Raw genomic sequence first — 20,031 nt, forward strand, 5'->3', positions numbered from 1 at the left:
CACTAGGATTCTCGTCTGTTTCAAAGACCAGATCATGTAGCCATTCCATATATTTTTCATTTTGACTTCTCTTTTTCCTTTACTGTCCTGTGTGAGACTTAGGGTCTTTGTAGGAATGCCTGGGTGTAAGCTGAGAAAGGCTGGCTGGGTGTGGAATCCAAGCTGGTCATTCCTCTGACTTAAGCAACTCAACCAAGTCATACAGTGATAGCTTTGAGAAGAAGAGATGGTAAAAAGAAGACCAAAAGTGCTATGTTCCAAAAAGCCAAAGACAATTCAGAGTGAGACATAAAAAATACCCCAAGGGTGGGAATAAGTCAGGTTGGTAAAGGTTCCCATGCTACATGCTATCATTCTGATAGCAAAGGGATCATTCCTCTAGTGGAAAATTGGTTATGCGATGTGCCCACCTAAAGGGTTACTCCCACCATGGCCTTGTATAGGCAGGAAAGAGCTCTTTACAACTCAGCTCCTGCTTTGTATAAATTATTAGAATGAGAGACGTGGGAGTACTTTTGGATAATGAGAAGAAAAATATAATTTGAGGAAGCCAATCAGTTTTCTTGAGTACTTTCAGCAGATTGCTAAAACCATTGTAGATTTTGTTCTTACAACTCTCTGGCACTTTTCAAGGGGAAATACAGACTTTTTATTCATGTAGCTAAAACTGTCATTTAATTGGGTGATTCAGAATGGAGTACACACTGTCACTCTCCAGTCTGTGCGTTGATCTGACTTCACTGAAAATTAGAGATCACACAATGCAACATAAGGAATTGCAAGAAGTGAAAAGCTACCTTCACTTAAAAAATGCAAGCAATTTTGGGGCACCTGGGTGCTCAGTCAGTTACGCATCCAACTTTGTCTCAAGTCATGATCTTGTGGTCCATGGGTTTGAGCCCTGCACTGGGCTCTATGCTGATGGCTCAGAGCCTGGAGCCCACTTCAGATTCTGTGTCACCTCTCTCTGCCCCTCCCCTACTTGCATTCTGTCTCTCTCTCTCTCTCTCTCTCTCAAAAATAAATAAATGTTAAAAAAAATTTTTTTTAATGCAAGCAATTTCAGCAGATCCCTGCTTCTCTTTCTTGGAACCTTGTCTTACAAGTACCATGTCATAAATAATATTTGTATGAACACAAGAGGCTTTTGCTTTGGTGTTGAACTGAAATGCTTCAGTCAAGGAGAGCTGTAATTTACAGTAGCTTGGGTTTCAGATGTGCAGGCTTTCCTTTCAGAGCTTTGAGCTCCAACTATGAGAAACAAATGAAACCTGTCACAGTGTCAGCGGCAAAAACCGGGGGTCCATCTCACACAAATTATGGACATCTGTATTCCTAATTGGCATTTTTTCAGGCTGTGCCAGCAGAGTGGGAGTGCCAAGAGAGCCTGACAGCTTCAGAAAAGACAAGGTATCAGGTTTAGATGATAGAAGATTCTGATGAGACATAGAAGCTCTTTTGTTGGCCATAGTCTCCCCATGTTTGCTTTAATACCCATGATTTTTAGTTTCACCTACCTCCGAATGTTACCCTTTGTCCATATGACATTTGCTCCTTCCCAAACAGATCAGTTTAGGAGCTTGAGAGAACAAGTAGTATTGATGGTTATATGATCAGAAGATCGTTGGCAAAGATGCATACAAATAGTTAACAAGGTAATGGTAAGAAATGTTGACCTTGATTTGTTTAGCTAAGATGTAAAGATTTTTGAAGGTCAAAGGTGTCCTTGTGTAGTGTTTTGGAGTCTAACTGTGTCTGACCCTCTAACATTAAGCTGCTGTGGCCTGCAGTTTTGAAGAGTGAAGCTAACCAGGGGAAAAGAGAGAAGGGGGAGAGAACAGGAAATGGAGTGAGGTGTTTCAGGAAGTTGTCAGGGGTTGACTGATTGATTCCAGATGGAAAAGGTCAGCCTTTGTGACCCAGGAAATACTCACTAGGGGAAAGAAGTTGGCTTGTGGAAGGGGAAGGCCTGGGAGTGGGGCGATGCTGGAATGCACATTCCACTTCCTTTAGTCCCCAAACATTCAGAAACTTTAACTTGTCTGAATAGAATAATATCGGTGTTGTCATCGTTCATCAGAACACAGGGAAGGAAGTTAAATACGAAGCTTTGAATGTACCAAGCGTATCTTCACCTCCATAATGCAGCTCACTTGCTTCCAGGGGTACAGCGAATGTACGTAAAAGTCAATATTGGTGTGTGTTTACACGTATGAGAACAGCAAGCAAGCATGTCTGGTTTCACGTGGTGGACTTTGCCCATTAAATCCTCTACCTTTCGCCAAGTCCATTTAATTGACAGGCCCTTCTAGATACCTCAGAGTCTAAGATAGTTGGAGTATTAAAAATGGGAACTTGCCTTGTATCTATATATACACACACACGCACATACATTTGGACATAATTTAAAATCTTGTAATAAATTTTGCAGACACTGAAATAATTCAGGTTAATTCCCTTGCTGTCATGAGAGGCCAGCGCGAGCCAGCAAGAGATTAAAATTTATTTCCATTGTTAATAGAAAATAATGAAGTGCATCTGAACCATCAGGGTATGTCATTCGGGAAATGTTCACTTTGGAACCGAATCTCACTCCACCCAAATGGACAATGATGAAATCAGCTGGCTGGAGAAAGCTCCAGAATTTGCTGCAGGAATGCATGAGGCACATTAAAGTACAGTATGACAAGAAGCTTGTGGAATGAATTAACGTGGTCTCAGGGAGAATGCTCTTTCTATCCACATAATCCTCAGACAGGCTGGGGGTCCCCTCAGTGTGCCTAGGACAGCTCATTAGCAATTAAAGCCAGAAGCACCCTCTCGTTTTCGGGTTTTCCCACAGAGGGCAGCCATGTCATTGAAAATCCATTCACACACATAATTTATAAAAGTGGTCCGATTCCTCTTTTTCTCTCCGCCTCCTCCTATGGTTTTCAGAGGGTGAGCATATGCAGAGGTGAATGCTTTCTATCTTCATGTTCATCCTAACCCAATTGCAGGAGACTTAGCTTCTCTCTTCCTTTGACTATGATGCCATCTTGTGCTTGCCCTGATAAGAACTTGTGCCTCCATGCACCTGTGAGAGAGTGACGGACGTCTACAACTTACAGTGCCCACCATACGATAGGAACGTTCTGGAAGGACTTGCACTAGACTCCTAACATGTTAACATGGAGTTAACATGGACACAATTGAAAACAGACTCAGAGCTAGACAAGGCTGCATCCCTGAATTGTGAGCTATTGATGATAATTTCCTGAAGGACAACCAAGGTTCCTTTCAGTCTATTTTGATGTCACAGAGAAGCAGGGACACCATACCTGTGACAAGTGAGGAGCTGAAGTGTGGGAAAAACACATAGCCTACTAGGAACCCGTTCTGTCATTTTTGAATCTCCAGGGCCTGACATAATACCCAACATATAGCAGGAGCTCAGTGAAAGCTTTTGGGATGAATGATTGAAGCCCACTTAGGCCCCTGGAAAATTCCCGTATGCTACTGCTATGCCCATGGCATCAGGCTAGGTGAAATATTTTGTGGACTCATGCTTATAGGGGTTCTCTTGAACCCATATTAGATTAAAATACATATTACAAAAATTAAAATACCATCCAAAACTTCATTTAAGGTGAAAAAAAATTCGGAAGTGTTTCTCTGGGTGGGGTTTAGGTAGTGAATAGGACTGATTGAGAAGGAACACAAGATAGCTTTCTGGGGAGATGGACATGTTCTCTATCCTGATGTGGTGTCAATTACCTGCGTGTATCTATTTGTCAAAGCTGTGCAGCTAAGATTTGTGCATTTCAATGTATGTAAACTTAAACTTAAAAAAGGAAGGATTCATTATACTATTCTATTTATTTTGTGTGCTTGAAGTTATTCATAGTAGAAAAGTTTAAGTGCCATCTAATGAATCTTATTTCACATTAGAGATAAGGCAGGGGCAGGGTCCCTGCTCCCCTGCTTCATTTAATGAGGAAGGAAGGGGTGGGCAGAAAAATTACCAGTAGAATATCAGCAAATTCAATTTGGGAGTAGACAGAAGAGTCATTTTTAAATACGACTCCTCATTATGTACCTATTCAACGTCTTTCCTCAAGAGGTCTATACATATGCATGAATATGTATATAACAAGTTACTTTCTCAAAAAAATTGCATGCATAACTGATAAATAGATTCATGTCTAGCATGGCCCATCTTCCTGGGTCAAGTAGGTGGTGGGGCTGCTATGCTTTCCCAGCTGCTCTGGCCTTGACTGATCTCTGTCTCGAACATCTCCTACACCCCTGATCTATAGCACACACATAGAACTTACTTGGTTTCATTTTGTATGCTACTGGTTTTATGTGTTAGCCATATCTCTCCAGCCTGGGAGTTAGCTCTTTAAGGGTAGGGGCATAACGTTGGTACCTAGCCTGTGTGCCTGCTTTTCTAGAGGCTCCCCCAGAGCTTACACTATGGGAGGGGCTCAGTGAGTAATGTCACCTGTCCTATTGACAAGTCAGACAAGGCAGAGGTGAGGCAATTAGGGTGAGACCCCATCCTAATTTGGCATATGCCAGGCCCTGTGCTAAGCACTTTACATGTAATATCTCATCTGATCCTTCCTCTGTTTATTCAGCCCTTGAGATAGGCATTATTGTTTATGTTCTAATGATGAGGAAAATGGAAATGAGAAAAGGTGAAGTAATTTGTCCCAGGCTACAGGGCTGGGGAACAGCAGGTGTGGTGTTTCAGTTCTATCTCATTCCAAATCCATACCCTTCCACTACGCCACACCTCCTTCCCTTCCCTCTTAGATTTCCTGAATGTCCTACATTTGCAACACTGAATTCCAGCTTCTTCACCTCCTCACCAAACATCAGAGCATCCCTGCTGTGGCTCTCATGCTGTGCCCCTCAGGGGGCATCTTGGTGCCCAGCACTGTGTTAGCACACACTAGAAGTGGGAGAACCCATCTCCAAGCTGGGAGAAATGACCTCCCCACTGGTGTTGAGATCTTCACTTCTGCGCGCGCACAATTGGTTCCCTGGTGTGGCGACAGCTCTAGGATCAGCTGGGAATGGCAGTCCAAGTCCTGTGGTAGAGAATGAGGTTTTTATTTATATATTTTTTAAAAAGTTTATTATTTACTTTGAGAGAGTGGGAGAGAGAGCAAGTGAGCAAGGGAGGAGCAGAGAGAGAGAGAGAAGGAGATTGGGAGACTGAGAATCTCAAGTAGGCTCCACGCTGTCAGTCCATGCCTTAAGGGGGGTTCGAACCCATGAACCGTGAGATCAAGACTCGAGCTGAAATTAAGAGTTGGATGCTCAACCGACCGGGCCACCCAGGCACCCCTGAGAATGAGGTTTTTAAGAACCAGCAGGCAGACGGCGACTTTCACCACTTCATCACCTGGGCATGGTTTGAATGCAAGTACGTAACAACATGTGGGTGAAGGGTGACCTCTTTTTCCGGGAAACTCTGGCCCAAGTATGGGGGGATGGCCTGCTGAGATGCTGAGGGCATGGCCCTGCCCTCAAGATTCTGTTCCGTCTCTCATTAGCCACAGAGAAGTATGGCAGAAGAGCATGCTGTGGCTTTTACTACTTTATGTACGACTAATGCCACCCCCACCCCACTTGTACTTAAAACATGCAGGTTGTGTTGTCAACAACAGTGAATGTGGATGGACACGTGCTGGCTGTTTCTGACAACATGTTTGTTCATAACAACTCCAAGCATGGACGGCGAGCAAGAAGGCTGGACCCATCAGAAGGTAGGGCTGCTGGCTATCTGGGCTGAGCACAGCACAGGAATCAATTTCCACAATTGTCCTGGCTTGAATGTTACATTTATGTCTATGCCAGAGTGGAGAAAGTACCCAAGATCATGTGGGTTTTAAATGAAGTTGTAAACACTGATGCCTGCCTGTTCTGTTGCAACCCCACATGAGTCCCAGCCCACACTCACGCCCCCATGCCTCGCCGTCTCCTCCATCCAGCTCTGTGTTTTTCTCTTTTGCTAGATGGGCATTTCAGGCAAACATAGGCAGGACATCTTGGTTAAACAGGAACATTACGGTGCCAGACATGTATGAATAAGTGTCAGATGTGCCCTTAAACAGACGGTGGGCAAAACAAAACAATGTGTGGAATGAAATTGACACTAATTGATTTTTGTTTGCTTGGACAAGAAGGAATCATGATCTGCTCTGGGTAGTTTTTCCATGTGCACTAAAGTCGTTAGAAATACTGGTAACTGTTCAACTTCAAGTTGTCCAAAAAATTAAAGCATATCAAGGAAGATAACTGACAAATACCTAAGTAAATTCCATCTTTCACACTCCCCAAGTCGTCGGGGTAATGTGGTTTTGTAATAGAGGGTGAGTGGCTAACCTAGGCTACTATTTTAGTGTGATGTTTTGCTGTATACTGCCCACCAGCCCCCACCCCAGCTTGGCCCTTAAAATGTGTCTTGTATCAATTTAAATAGGAATTAATGAACTGAAAGAAAATGATTGAATCAGTAAAGAATTTGGAGTGGTGTTAATTCTCCCACAGTGGGCATTGAAAGGGGAGAAGAAAATCCCAGGGTTCAGAACTAGGAACCCATCCAGTTTCTTTTGACTGATTGGATGTGATTGACTGGCTGTTCAAAGGGGGCTCATGTTTTTGGAGTCCTGCCAAAGTTCTCCTCCACCTTTGACCCTGTCAACTTTGGAAACGGAGTGATGGATTGACTTTAGTTATGGCCTGAAAACCATATTGGGTTCCTGTTGGGATGTAAAGTCCAGAGGCCTTGAACATATGGAAGAAGGGGGGTAAATCCTTCCTACAAAGTTAGGAAACTGATTAGAAATTGTCTCTTGATAGAGCTGAAAAAAAATCTCAACTATGATTTTGCTTTCTCCTCTCACTAGCACATTAACAGGCCTTGTAAATCTTAACATCTTGGGGCAGAGAAGGTGGGGAGAGAAAAGGGATTTACACATTTCTAGTGTGATCAACTTATAAAAATATGGGGAAAAACAACAGGGTTTTAAAAACACCCTTTGCACAATTAGCCAAGTGTTCCACGTTTTCATACATAGTGGTCAACTCATTAGGCTTTAATGACCTGGTGAAAACCAGCAACCAATTAGGGAATGATGGCAAGTCAGCAAAGCTCAACTTGAACTTGAAATAACCAACAGCTTTCGAGAGCAGCCAATCCCCAAAACTCTAATTTTCAATCATCAAAGGACAGCCCTGACTTTTCCTTTTCTATCTTCTAAGCCACCCCATGCATCAAAGCCATTAGCCCGAGTGAAGGCTGGACCACAGGAGGAGCCATGGTCATCATCATTGGAGACAACTTCTTTGATGGTCTCCAAGTGGTGTTTGGGACCATGCTTGTATGGAGTGAGGTAGGCAAAGGCGACTTGCTTCTCTGATTTCCTTTGGCCCAAAGATTGTTTTCATTCAGGGAGGTGTAATCCCTGGAGCAGCAGCGATGCTGTAATTACATGTTATTGAGTACCTACTATGAGCAAGCCACCAAGAATTAAAAGACATGCAAACCACAATTTATTGTAGGCATGAATCCCTTAAAAAGGTAAATATTTATTGTGCATTGTTTATAATTGTGAAAAATTAGGACTAGCCTAAATACTGAATAATAGAGTGATTAAATTCCATTCTTAAAAATTAATTTTGAAAAAGTTCTAATGACACAGGAGAGGGGATCATACTTACGCTATAATGCTAAGTGAAAAAAAATTCACAATAACGATGTCTGCAGATATAAAATCTATGCATCCATAGAAAAGTACTGGAAACACACCAACGATTAACAGTGGCTATCTCTGGGTTACATAATGCTAATATTTTACTTTATATTTTTCCAATTTTCTAAAGTGGGTATGTTCTACTGTCATAATGGGAGAACCAACAAGACCTTACAGAAAGACAAGTACAGCACTAGGCTGGATATGGAAATTGGCAAATCATGACGTGATGAGAGAGCAACAATGTAGGAAGCAGGGAAGGAGGGAGGGGGTACAGGGATGGGCTCAGGGGGTGGGAGTGGAGGGGGGAGGGACTTGAGCAGCGCTGGCAGGAAGGCAAGGATCTAGACAGTTTATCTTTCGAGGAGATTCCAGAGTGGGAGAGAGAAACAGGTGAGACACAGGGACAGGGTGTTTGGGGCACTGTGAGTACAGCTGGTTTGCCCTGGGGGGGGTTGGCGAGGGAGATGCATCTGTCCTCCATACCCTCGGTGATAACTCGTATAACAGGTATTTTGTTTCCCTACCTGCTCGCTCCTCAGCTAATCACTCCTCATGCCATCCGAGTGCAGACTCCTCCTCGCCACATCCCCGGAGTAGTCGAGGTGACACTATCGTATAAATCCAAACAGTTCTGCAAAGGAGCTCCAGGGAGGTTCATTTACACAGGTGGGTGAGAAAATGATCCAAGGGAGATGGGGCTCCTTGGTCACCTTTGCTCCACTTCCCAGCCTCTCCAATTTAAAATGATTTTACCTTTTCTAGGTCTTTCTACTAGTGTAGGAAGAGTGGACTGGGTGAAAGTCCTTGACTGGGGAAATGCAGACTTGATTCTAAGGTTTATTTTACACCAGCAATTTCTCAACAGTTTAAGAGATGATCATGGAAGCTCATTTCCTGAGTATATCCTAATAGATTTAACCCTGCTGGAACCACCTAGAATGGAATTTTATCTAAGCAATCAGATAAAAAAAAAATAGACCAACTTGCTGGCTATAACTAAATTTTCTTGAAAGGATGCTACAGAGTGATTCAAATTATTTTAACATTTTATGAAAGTGGAAATTGTCTATTATTTCGATATCTGTTGAATATCTACTTTGTGTCTACTTTTTCTTTGTGGAAGGTACAATGACTTATAAGACATGTTCCCTATTTGGAAATGTAGAAACTTTTGGAGGAGGGATGGTGTATTGCACAGAACATCCGAGGAATTTGAATATTCAAAATGTTTAGTATTTCCGATGAATGGAATATGAGTTCCAGGAAGATAGAGTTTAGTGTGGACTAAAGTAGGAGGAAAGGGGTTTCAAGGAGGAGATGGAAATCAACGACTATTTTTTATTGTTTATTTATTTATTTTTGAGAGAGAGACAGAAAGCGCAAGCAGGGAGGGGACAGAGAGAGATGTACACAGAATCTGAAGCAGGCTCCAGGCCCTGAGCTGTCAGCACAGAGCCTGACACAGGGCTTAAACCCACGAACCATGAGATCATGACCTGAGCTGAAGTCAGACACTTAACTTGACTGAGCCACCCAGGTGCCCCTCCACCAAAGACTATTTTTAAGGGTGGGGAGGATTTGACTAGGCAAAGAGAGGCAGGAAGAATGTTCCAGCTATAAGAATCTCACATACCAAGGCTCAGCTGGTGAAGTGAGCAGGTGTCTGGAGGAGAGAGGGCTGGTTTACAGCTGTGGCAACGCACTCAGGTAGAACTTAGCCCACCCGAGCCACACAAGTTTGAGAGCCCTCTAGGGTACTAGAGTGGTCAAATTCAGAGACAGAACAATCCAGTGTTGGGGTAAGGAGAATGGGGGTTGCTGTTTAATGGGTACAGAGTTTCAGTTTCCTGAGATGAAAAGAATTCTGGAGATCGGTGGCACAGCAGTGTGAATGTACTTAACATGACTGAACTGTACACTCAGAAATGGCTTAAGATGGTATATTTTGTTATATAAAATATAACAATTAAAAAAAACACCACCTTGTTTATGAGTTTGGGCTTGATTTGTAAGACAACATTGAGTGTTCCCATGCAAGGGAGAGTAACTCAAAGGGGTCGCTGTAAGAAACACAAATGCTATTGGTATAAAGACTGAGTTAGTCAGGGGAATGACTGAAGGCAGGAAGATCAACCAGGACAGTTGGAGAAAATAAGAGGTATAGAGAAAGAAATATATGAACCTAGAAAATATATCAGGCACATTATGAAATTCTAATAACATTTTGTAGTATCCTCTTCTCTCAGTTGAGTCCAGCCTCCTCTTCTTGTTTTTGTGTAAATGTCTGGTTAGATATCAGTGAGGAGTAATTTTTAGGTATATTTATTTCAAATTTCACCTTTGAATTTTTTCTCTTAAGATAGGTGCATCTTGGTTGTGTGTGTGTGTGTGTGTGTGTGTGTGTTTAAGATTCTATTGCAGTCACAATAAAATATTTGCTGCTCTAGCTCCCACAGGGACACAGTTTAGTCATTCATTTAAATGAGTGTTTGTTACATGCCTACTACCTGGCACATCTCTAGGCTCTGGAATATAGAAATGGGCAAGATAAAACCCCTTGTCTTAATAAAACTTTCTTCTAGAAGGGGAGACAGACAGTATAGAACAGAGATAATATCATTTCAACAGTGATAAGTAAGGCATAGAGAATGAGGGAGGGCTTTGGATGAGGTGGTCAGGAAGGGGCTCTGTGAGGAAGGGACGTTGAGTGAAGACCTGTATCACAGGTGTGCAAATCTGTCCCCTTGCCTCTGTATCTTTCTCACCTTCTCCCCTCTCCATTCACGCTGCCTTCCCTCTGTGCCTGGAACTCTTCAAGGCTGTGTTTCTGTTTGGTTCGCCAGTGTTCTCTAGAACAGTGTCTGGCTGTCAGTGAAGTGGGTGCAAGTGCCCCAAGCAGAGAACAGATTACAGACTGAAAGGTGGGAATAAGACCAGCATCATCAGGGAAGAGCATGGATGCCTGAGGCCAGAGTGGCATTGGTGCTGAGGAGAACAATGGTAGACAAGGTTGGAATGGCACAAAGGGCAAGGGGTTTGAATGCGAAGACACTGAGGATGTTGAACAAGGCAGAAGTCAGCATCCAGACAGGACTGACAGCCACAGGGCTGGATGAGATGGCCACAGGGAGCGTAGCTACAGGATGGAAGAACTCTCAAGAAGGCGCCTCAGGAGCTCCAACAGGTAGGGCTCAGGGTGACAGGAGGAGCCTGTGCAGGTGACCGAGAAGGAGTGGTGGGTGGGATAGGAGGACAGCAGGAGTGTGTGCTGTCCCCAGAGTTAGGTGAGGAAGGGGACTCACTTTGGGACGCTCTTCACATCTAGTATTTTGGCATCCCTGTTTTCTCTAGTACACCCACTGTTTAGGGAAGACCATCTGGCCACTGAGGGGACAGGTAGGACGAATAGCAATCGCATTGCAGCCAATCCTCAGCTCTCTTGTGAAGTAATGAAAGATATCAATCTTCAGTGAGACTGAGGACATGTAGAGCCAAGGGCTGTGTGCATGTGCACGCATGTCTGTATGTATGTGTGAAAACTTTCTCTGAAGCAGAGGTCCTCATCTTTCGCTGCACTTTAAATCACTGACACTTGGGCCCCAGACCAAGTGTCTCTGAATCTCTGAGGGCAGAACCAGGTCTCCGTGTACTTCACATATTCATTGAACAAACACCAGCTCTACATTATGCTCCAGGCACGAAATCGGTAATTTCAGTATGTCTCTAGCAGCTTACAGTTCTAGAAGGGGAGATGGATGCATGGAGATTATGTTAATTGGATTACATCCCATAAAAGGTATACATGCACAGAGCACTGAGCAGGGAGTGGCCTACTTTGGGGAATCAGTGAGGGCTGTCCAGGAGGTGACAATGGAGTGACATTTCTGAGGCACAGTAGAAACTTGCCAGACAGAATAGAAAAGGCCATGATCCACACCTTGTGGAAACGAAGTGTCTGGTTAAAGAGAAGCCCACATAACTATGAAAATAATAGATATTATGTTACTTGTAAATTCAAAGAACAGTAGAAATGATGAGACATTGAAGATCACTTGGTCAAGCTCCCTCTTTTGCTGACAGGAGAACTGACACCCAGGCAGAAGTGACTTGTTCACAGTCGCCCGCTGAACTCAAGGTAGAGTCAGAATAAGGACTCAGGTCTCTGGCCATCCTGCCTGGCATCTTTTATTTAGCAATTGTTGTTAACAAATAGTTCTGCTTTCCTGATGTACTGAAATCATTTTTTAAAATCTTTATTTATTTTTGAGAGAGAGAGAGAGAGCACAAGTGGAGGAGGGGAAGAGAGAGAGGGGGAGACACCAAATCCGAAGCAGGCTCCATGTTCTGAGCTGTCAGCACAGAGCCCGACGCAGGACTCAAACTCACAAACCATGAGTTCATGACCTGAGCCGAGGTCGGATGCTTAACCGACTGAATTCCCCAGGTGCCCACATGAAGCAAATATCGATCGAGCATGCTCACTCTGCTCAGCTCTGGGCTGGGTGCTGGGAATACTGTAGATGGGTCAGACTGGCAGGAGCCTTCTTTCATTATGGTGGAGTGATGTGAAGATGAGCTACAGATGCTCTGGGCTCAGGGTGCTTGGATGCCTCTAAATAGTTCTTAAATCTTGTGTGAGTGACTTAATCTCTTAGCCTTCCCGTCTCTAGAATGTGCTGCCTGCCTTACAGAGCTGTGGTGAGGACTAAAGGCATAGTGCATGGAAACAGTGGTGTGCTGGTAAAGGTTCAACAATGGGCTCTCCAGGGAAAAGCCATGGGGAGGCAGCAGTAGGGTTTGTGTCATTTGCTGGTTTCCATGGTGCAAATACTCTGACTATGGCCGATTTCAGGCTACCAGTGTGACATCAGCTGGCTCACAAAATTTCTGGAAAAAAAATTTTAATACATAGAATCCTTTAGAATGACTTGTTCTCTTTTTTAAATTTATTTTATTTTTTTAATGTTTATTTATTATTGAGAGACAGAGTGCGAGCATGGGAGGGGCAGAGAGAGGGAGACACAGAATTTGAAGCAGGCTCCAGGCTCTGAGCTGTCAGCACAGAGCCCAATGCGGGGCTCAAACCCACAGACCACGAGATCCTGACCTGAGCTGAAGTCAGACACTTAACTGACTGAGCCGCCCAGGCACCCCCAAATTACTGAAAATGTAACAACCTGCTCTCACAAGCTGGTAGAAACCAGGTCTAGAACACCTCTGCATGTAAGCACTTGGGATAGAAAGCGACTATATTTTATTATGGAAAAGTATTTGTTATTAATAATACTCTTATGCTTACTATCAGAGTTATTACCATGGAAACTTTTACTTTCAGGATTATTACGATAGAAACTCGAACAAGTAATTACAAATGTGATGAGTCCTAAAAAGGAGTTGTATGAGATACTGGGGATACATGCTTGGGGAATTGAACCCTTTTAAACTGAGATAATGGGGAAAGCTAAGAACAGTCCAAACACAGGAAACAGAATGTGCAAAGGCCCTGGGGCAAGAAAGAAAAGGGGATATATAATGGCCACTATGAACAGGGAAGAAAGAATGAGTTAAAGAAAGGTTGGCCTCGAGCTGGAAAGGGAGGGTTGGGCCTGATCATTTGTCTCTAAACTGAGTGCCATGGGGAGCTATTGGAATAGTTTAAAGGTGGGGAGTGCCATGATTAGATTTGCCTTTTAAAAGGTCATTCTGTCTCTGACCCTCCCCTGCTCATGCTGTCTCTCTCTCTCAGAAATAAAATAAAAATATTAAAAAATAAAAAAAAATAAAAGGTCATTCTGGCTGAGTTGTAGAGAGTGGCTTAGAAGCCAGGGTGGATTCAAGGAGGTCAGTTGGAGGCCAGTGTGGTGGCCTCTGCCAGATATGATGGCAGCTTGGACCAGAGTACCAGTAGTGGGGACAGGCAGAAAGGGGTGGAATCTAGGAGGTAGCAGAGGCATCACTTGATGATTGATTGGATAGGGTGAAGGTTGGGGAAGGGAGGGGAGGAGACAGCTCTCAGGTTTCAAGTTTGAAAAATTGGGTGGGTACGGTTTAGAAAGTGATTTTTTAAAAAGGTATAAAGTGCTAAGGGAGTTCAGAGGAAGGCCAAAATACTTCCAGCTGGTAGAGAGGTGAGAAGACTTAATATTGTAAAGATGTCAATTAATGAATGCATTTAACGCAATGCCAATCAAAGTACTAACAAAATGTTTGGGGAAACTTTACAAGAGTTCACCTGGAAAAATGAAGGTGCTAAAATAGAACCCCTCCTTTTGAAAAATGAGAAGGCCATGCCCCACCAGACTTAAAACCTATTGTAAGTTTCAATAATTAGAAGAATATGGGGCTTTGTAGGAATACATAGAAATGTTATGCTACAGAAGAGAATATTTAAAAATAAACAGGGTTTGTACACATGAGTACTATAAACACATATGCATGAGTATAGGTGAGGAGTCATCTCTGTCAATGTGGAAAAGATGGAATGTTTAACAAATGGTATTGGACTAACTAGTTAAGCATTAAAAAAAAGCTACATAATTTTATATTATAAACTGAAATATTTGAATTAGATATTTTGAATTAAAAATGTACACTTTGCAGGGTGCCTGGGTGGCTCAGTCAATTAAGCATCTGACTTTCAATTTCAGTTCAGGTCATGATTTCATGGTTGTGAGCTTGAGCCCCTCATTGGGCTTCATGCTGAGTGTGGAGCCTGCTTGGGATTCTCTCTCTCTCTCTCTCTCTCTCTCTCTGTCTGTCTGTCAAAATAAATACATAAAGATTAAAAAATGTATACTTTTCAAAATATTATTATTATCATATTGAACCTTGCTAACCTTGACCCCAAGGAAACCATCAAGCATAAATGTATGATTACATAAAAAGAAACTTTTTGCATGTCAAGGTGATGGTCACTAAATCAAAAGAAAAAGGACAAAAAGGGAACATACTCATTTCATGTGACGTATTATCCTACGTATAAAAAGATTAATTCATCTGTTCAGGGAAAGCTTATTTTATGCCTACTACTTGTCAACAACTATGTTATGCCTTGTGGATAAGGAGATGAACGTTAGATATCTTACAAATTAAGGAGAAAAGGAAAGATATGTAAATTAGAAGCTAGCAAGGAATATTAGGAGTTAATTCAGGAAGGACTACAATTCAGCAGTAAACATATTTTTAAAAATCCCAATCACATTAATAATCTAATACATGCAAATTAAGGCAACTACAGATAATGTTTGTTTTCCCTGTCAAGTTGGCAAAGAATTTGTTTTTAAACAAATGAAAATACCCAAGTTGGCCAAATTAGAAGGAAGTGGGGATCTCTAACACTTTACTGCAGGAGAGTAGATCGCTCTAGAAGAGTGCCTTGATGGCACTAGCTTTAAAAATGTATATACCCTTTGGGGCGCCTGGGTCTCTCAGTTGGTTAAGTGTCCAACTTTAGCTCAGGTTATGATCTCACAGTTCGTGGGTTTGAGCCCTGCATCGGGCTCTGTGCTGACAGCTCTGAGCCTGGAGCCTGCTTCAGATTCTGTGTCTCCCTCTCTCTCTGACCCTCCCCGACTCATGCTGTCTCTCTCTCTCAGAAATAAATAAAAAACATTAAAAAAATGTTTTTAAATGTATATACCCTTTGACCAAACAATTCGCCTTTTTGTAATGTATACCTAGGAAATAACTCAGTTTGCCTGAAGGCTGTTTATTTGAGCATTGTTTGTGGTAGTGAAAAACTGAAAACATCCTTAGTGTCCGTTAGGGGACTCACTGAATAAATAATGAACTCTCTTTACAATGAAACACATTTTAGACATTGAAAGTAATGCTGTGAATGGATATTTAGTTGCATGAAAAATGTCTGTGATATAGGTTAAAAAAAAGCTTAAAAACTCTATGTATGGTTTTATATTTGTATATATATATTATGTAATATATATATAATTATCCATAATGCATAATGCATTATATATTATATATATTGTATATATAATATATATAATTACCCACAATGCATTACATAGTTGTTGACAAATGGCAGGCATAAAATAAGCTTTTGCCAAACAAATGAATGAATCTTTTTATACATCAGATAATATATCACATGTAATGAATGTGTTCTCTGTCCTTTTCCTTTTGATTTAATGGCTATGTATACATATATATGTATATATATGTTTGTGTTTGTATATATACATATATGTGTGTCTGTATATATATATGAAAGAGAAAGAGTTGTATAAAAAACCCAAGTAAGATTTAAAAAAATATGAAGGTCTTAACAATGGTGGTTTCTGGGTGTTGGTATTATTGTTATTATTTTAAGTTTTGCTTATATTTATTTATATTTATTATTTTCTGAAAAAAGTAACTCCTAATTAATAATTAAAGAAAATGTGGTGTAAAACATTAACATTCCACATATTTAAATACTGAAACAGCATATGCTGGTCAACTTGACTCTTTAGGTACAGAAAGAGTATTTCTAGCCAGGGAAGCAGTGAAGCTTCTTCTAGAAGATGGCCTTTGAGACAGAAGAACCATGGGAAACAGTTGAGGGTGAGGAGGGTAGGGACGCAGTAGTATATTCTTTCACAACTAGAGAAGAAAATAAACATATGAACCCTTGTCAGGGTGGCTTGGAGGCTGGTCACTCTAACTTCCACCTGAGGTCACTGAGCCAAATGGAACTAGGGTTGAAAGAGACAAGTGGTTCATGTTGTTCATGGAGGGACCCAGGCACTACCAGAAACAGACTGGTGATCTCCGGTCTTGCTCACTCAATGAGCAGTCACCAACATGGAAAGTACTTTCCAGCCCACCGGGAATCTTAGTCCAAGAGCTGGACAGGCAGTGGCTTCCCCACAGAGACTGGAGGTGGGTCTGCTCTGCCTCAGAGCCTGCCTTCAGTGAGCCTGGAGAATCCTGGCCTTCTCCCTGGGAGGTGACGGGTAGAGAGCTCATGGAATTCCAGCCAGCCTGGCCTCCTGAGCCACACATTCTGAGAGCCTCAGCATGTGCTCAGCTGTGGAACAGTGTGTCAGAAACCACTAGAGGTCTAGGCAGAATCCTCAGCTCCAGGGGTCAGGTAGAAAATCTCATCTTGATTCCAGAGGAAAAGAAAACCTTGAGAAATCTAGAGAGCTTTACTGGGGACAGACTGAGCACCAGTGACAGAGTGGCATCCAAGGGGAGGGCGCACTGGACTCAGAAGACGTGCTTTCAGACATCGGCTGTGGCATCAATGACTTGTTTGTCCTCCTGACAAGTCAGCTAACCTTCCTGAGCCTCATTTTCTTCATCTGTAAAGCTCTGGTACTAATTATACCATTACCCATAGGTGTTTCCCTAATTTGGCTGAGCATGAGAATCATGCTTGGCTCCATTCCAGACATACCGAATCCTACTCATTTGGGAGGGTCTGAGAATCTGTATTTGAAACAAAGAAACAACTTGAGAAGTCTGAGTTCCACTCATCAGGCAGGTGTGGAGACTTTTTTGCTGGTAAAGTATCCCACACATGGGGCAGCTCCTTCGAGACAGAGTCATTGCACCGTGAACACAATAATATTTACTCTCAGGTGGAACTTTCTAGGACACTCAAGAAGCACAAGGTGGGAAAGGAGGCTCCAAGGTCCAACCATTGATGGTTCCTGTATCCAAGGATACACCCTCATAATAAACCCAAGCCTATTAGATGTAACTTACTTGGTATAATTAGCCAAAATGCAGTAATCAGCTCCCATGGTTGTTGCTGCCAAGTACAGCATAAACAGCGTCAGGGCTCTGAAAAACAACACCTTTTCTTCACACATGTGACTTTGCAGATCTATTTTCCTCCAGCCATGGTGTGCTAAAGTGTGCTTGCTGCTGCAGAGTTGAGAGATTCACGTGACAATATAGCTCCCCAGGACAGGTCCGACTGCCTCTATCTGCTGGGGGACCTAGAGATGGTAGGGCAGCCTGGGCTCAGAGGGAAGAGGGTCCTCTGCTTTCCTCGCAGACCTTTCCACAGAGAACTTGCAGGGCAGAAGAATAATCCTGGTAGAGGCACCCAGTGGGATTGTGATTATTGGTTGTACAGATGCTTCTTGGCAGTCTTGTGGATGCAGGAAGAGCATGTCTGGAGCGTGCGTTTGGGGGTGGAATGGCCATAGTTTAGAAGGATAAAATCACCACTAGCCAGAGAATCCAGTGAGAAGTCATGGTGCGGGTGGTCAAAGGCAGGTCATTGAGGATATGGAGGTAGATGAGCACAGCTTTTTGGTATTATTCCTATGGTTCTTTGGCCTAAACTTTTGATTGTTGGTTAAGAAATCTCCTGTAAGTTCTAGCATCAGATAGGACTAGTGAGAAACAGAAAGGATGATACTAATTGAGTAGTCGTATCTGGCATCATTTCAGGAGGTAGGGCCAGGTTCATATCTCAAGAGCTCATATCATCACTGCCTTTCCCCGTGGTGACAGTTCTATTAGTACCTTGACTTTATAGATGAGAATCCTGCTGCCTAAGGTCACCCAGTTAGGTGCAGTCCTAGCTGCCTTATTCTAAAGCTGTGTTCTTAACCACTGACCTATGCTACTCACCCATACTGTCTAGCTACATAGAAGAAATTATGCCAAAGCCATCTGTTTGCTTCATCCTGTAGTTTTACCTAGCAAATGCCAATGGCCTTGACTCTCTGGCTGTTACTCTGAGGAAACACACAGGAGGTAGGACTGGCCAGTGAGCATGGAGGGGCTCAGAAGATACCTTGCCTGGGGCACCTGGGTGGCTGAGTCAGTTAAGCGTCTGACTTCAGGTCAGGTCATGATCTCACAGTTCATCAGTTTGAGCCCTGCATCAGGCTCTGTGCTGACAGCTGAGAGCCTGGAGCCTGCTTTGAGTTCTGTCTCCCTCTCTCTCTGCCCCTCCCCCATCCCTGCTCATCCTCTCTCTCTTGCTCACTCTTGCTTGCTCTCTCTCAAAAATAAATAAACATTAAAAAAAAAAGATGCCTTGCTTATGCCCTGCTGTTTCAGATTGCAAAGTGGGAGATTTCTATCACAGTGTCATATGATAGGCTAAGATCTATGAAGTACTTCTAATTCCCTAGAAGTCATAGAAACTATCCTCTCCATGAATGACTGACCTTGGAAAAGGAGTACCAACTCCACTTTCGTATTGAGAGAACTTAGCACTGAGGTGGAAAACAGGGCTGAGGTTAGAGAGCTGGATTTGAGTCCCAGCTCTCCTGCAAATCACTTAACCCTTCTGTGCGTCCATTTTCTAAGTGAACAAATAAGAAGGTATAGATCTCATTAGGAAAATGAAATGATATAGATATGCAAATAAATATGTTTAGAAGCATAAAAATAGAAGTTCAATTCGCTCCTGTCGGCATTTGGCAGAGGGGCATACATTTCTGGGATGAGTTCTAGGTGGCTTCACCCTCTTCGCCATTGGATCAAGGGTGGGCGTTTTTGCATGTCTTCCCTTCTGTGAAAGGTGGATTCTTCTTGAAAGGCCCACCACACCATGCCTTTAAGAGCTGGGACTAGATTAGAAATCAGGATTCTGTAGGTACCCAAGGAGGCCAAGGCAGCCTGAGAACATGGGCTCTGCAGGTGGAGTGAAGGGCGAGTGGGTTTTCAAAGAGGGACGAAAGGAGAGGAAGACACCTATCCAGCCCAGGTGGCCCAGGCATGCATGGAGCAGCTGCTTGCCAAGGTGTGTGGTTGAACTTGGATGTTGGCAAATGAGAACGGATGGGGACCCCGAGACGCTGAGATGCCAAAGAATTCATGTCAACTCACCCCCTTCCCCGGAGGACTTCTTACCTTTTGCTTTAGCACAAACAATTGCATTTGATTCCATGTGTTAACAAGAGAAAGTGTTAACAAGAACAGGCAGTGGTCAGGAGGAGACCTGGAAGGCCTGGATTTTTCCACAAACCTCCACTTCATACCTGAAGCTCAGTATGGGGCATGGAGTCCTCTTTTCATAAAGCTGCACCTCACAGATGTGCAGGTGGAATTGCGAATGTTAATAGCTCATGCGATTCACATTTCGTTCTTTTTTTTTCTTAGAGCCTTACCCTGAAAAACGAAATCCCATTTAAGAAATGAATCTGATTTTTAGTTAAAAATACCCAATTCAGACATCAAAAACTGGCCCGCGTACAATTGTTCCCTGTTCACCCTGGAAACAGGTTGAATCAATAGCCCTCCTGGTAGCCTACAGTTTTACTGAGGTTGCCTCTGCCCCCACATCTTGTGAAATTCGGATCCATCATTC

The 20,031-nt window shown here is 42.9% G+C and overlaps 1 protein-coding gene across 8 annotated transcripts in view; it reads left to right on the plus strand.

Moving 5' to 3' along the window:
- EBF2 (EBF transcription factor 2) overlaps positions 1-20,031 on the plus strand; it is a 198,812-nt gene that overhangs the window by 151,172 nt on the left and 27,609 nt on the right. For 4 of the 8 annotated variants that reach the window (XM_077780114.1, XM_077780118.1, XM_077780120.1 and 1 more), the window contains 3 exons: positions 5,642-5,759; positions 7,258-7,388; positions 8,291-8,417. In XM_077780114.1, coding sequence (XP_077636240.1) covers positions 5,642-5,759; positions 7,258-7,388; positions 8,291-8,417 — 376 coding nt within the window. Of the gene's footprint in view, positions 1-5,641; positions 5,781-5,869; positions 5,879-7,257; positions 7,389-8,290; positions 8,418-20,031 lie in introns of all 8 variants that reach the window. The other 4 variants (XM_077780113.1, XM_077780117.1, XM_077780119.1 and 1 more) reach the window with 2 other exon arrangements.

This window comes from Crocuta crocuta, unplaced genomic scaffold, assembly GCF_008692635.1.
Source record: "Crocuta crocuta isolate KB4526 unplaced genomic scaffold, BGI_CrCroc_1.0 scaffold395, whole genome shotgun sequence".
In the NCBI taxonomy this organism is placed as follows: Eukaryota; Metazoa; Chordata; class Mammalia; order Carnivora; family Hyaenidae; genus Crocuta; species Crocuta crocuta.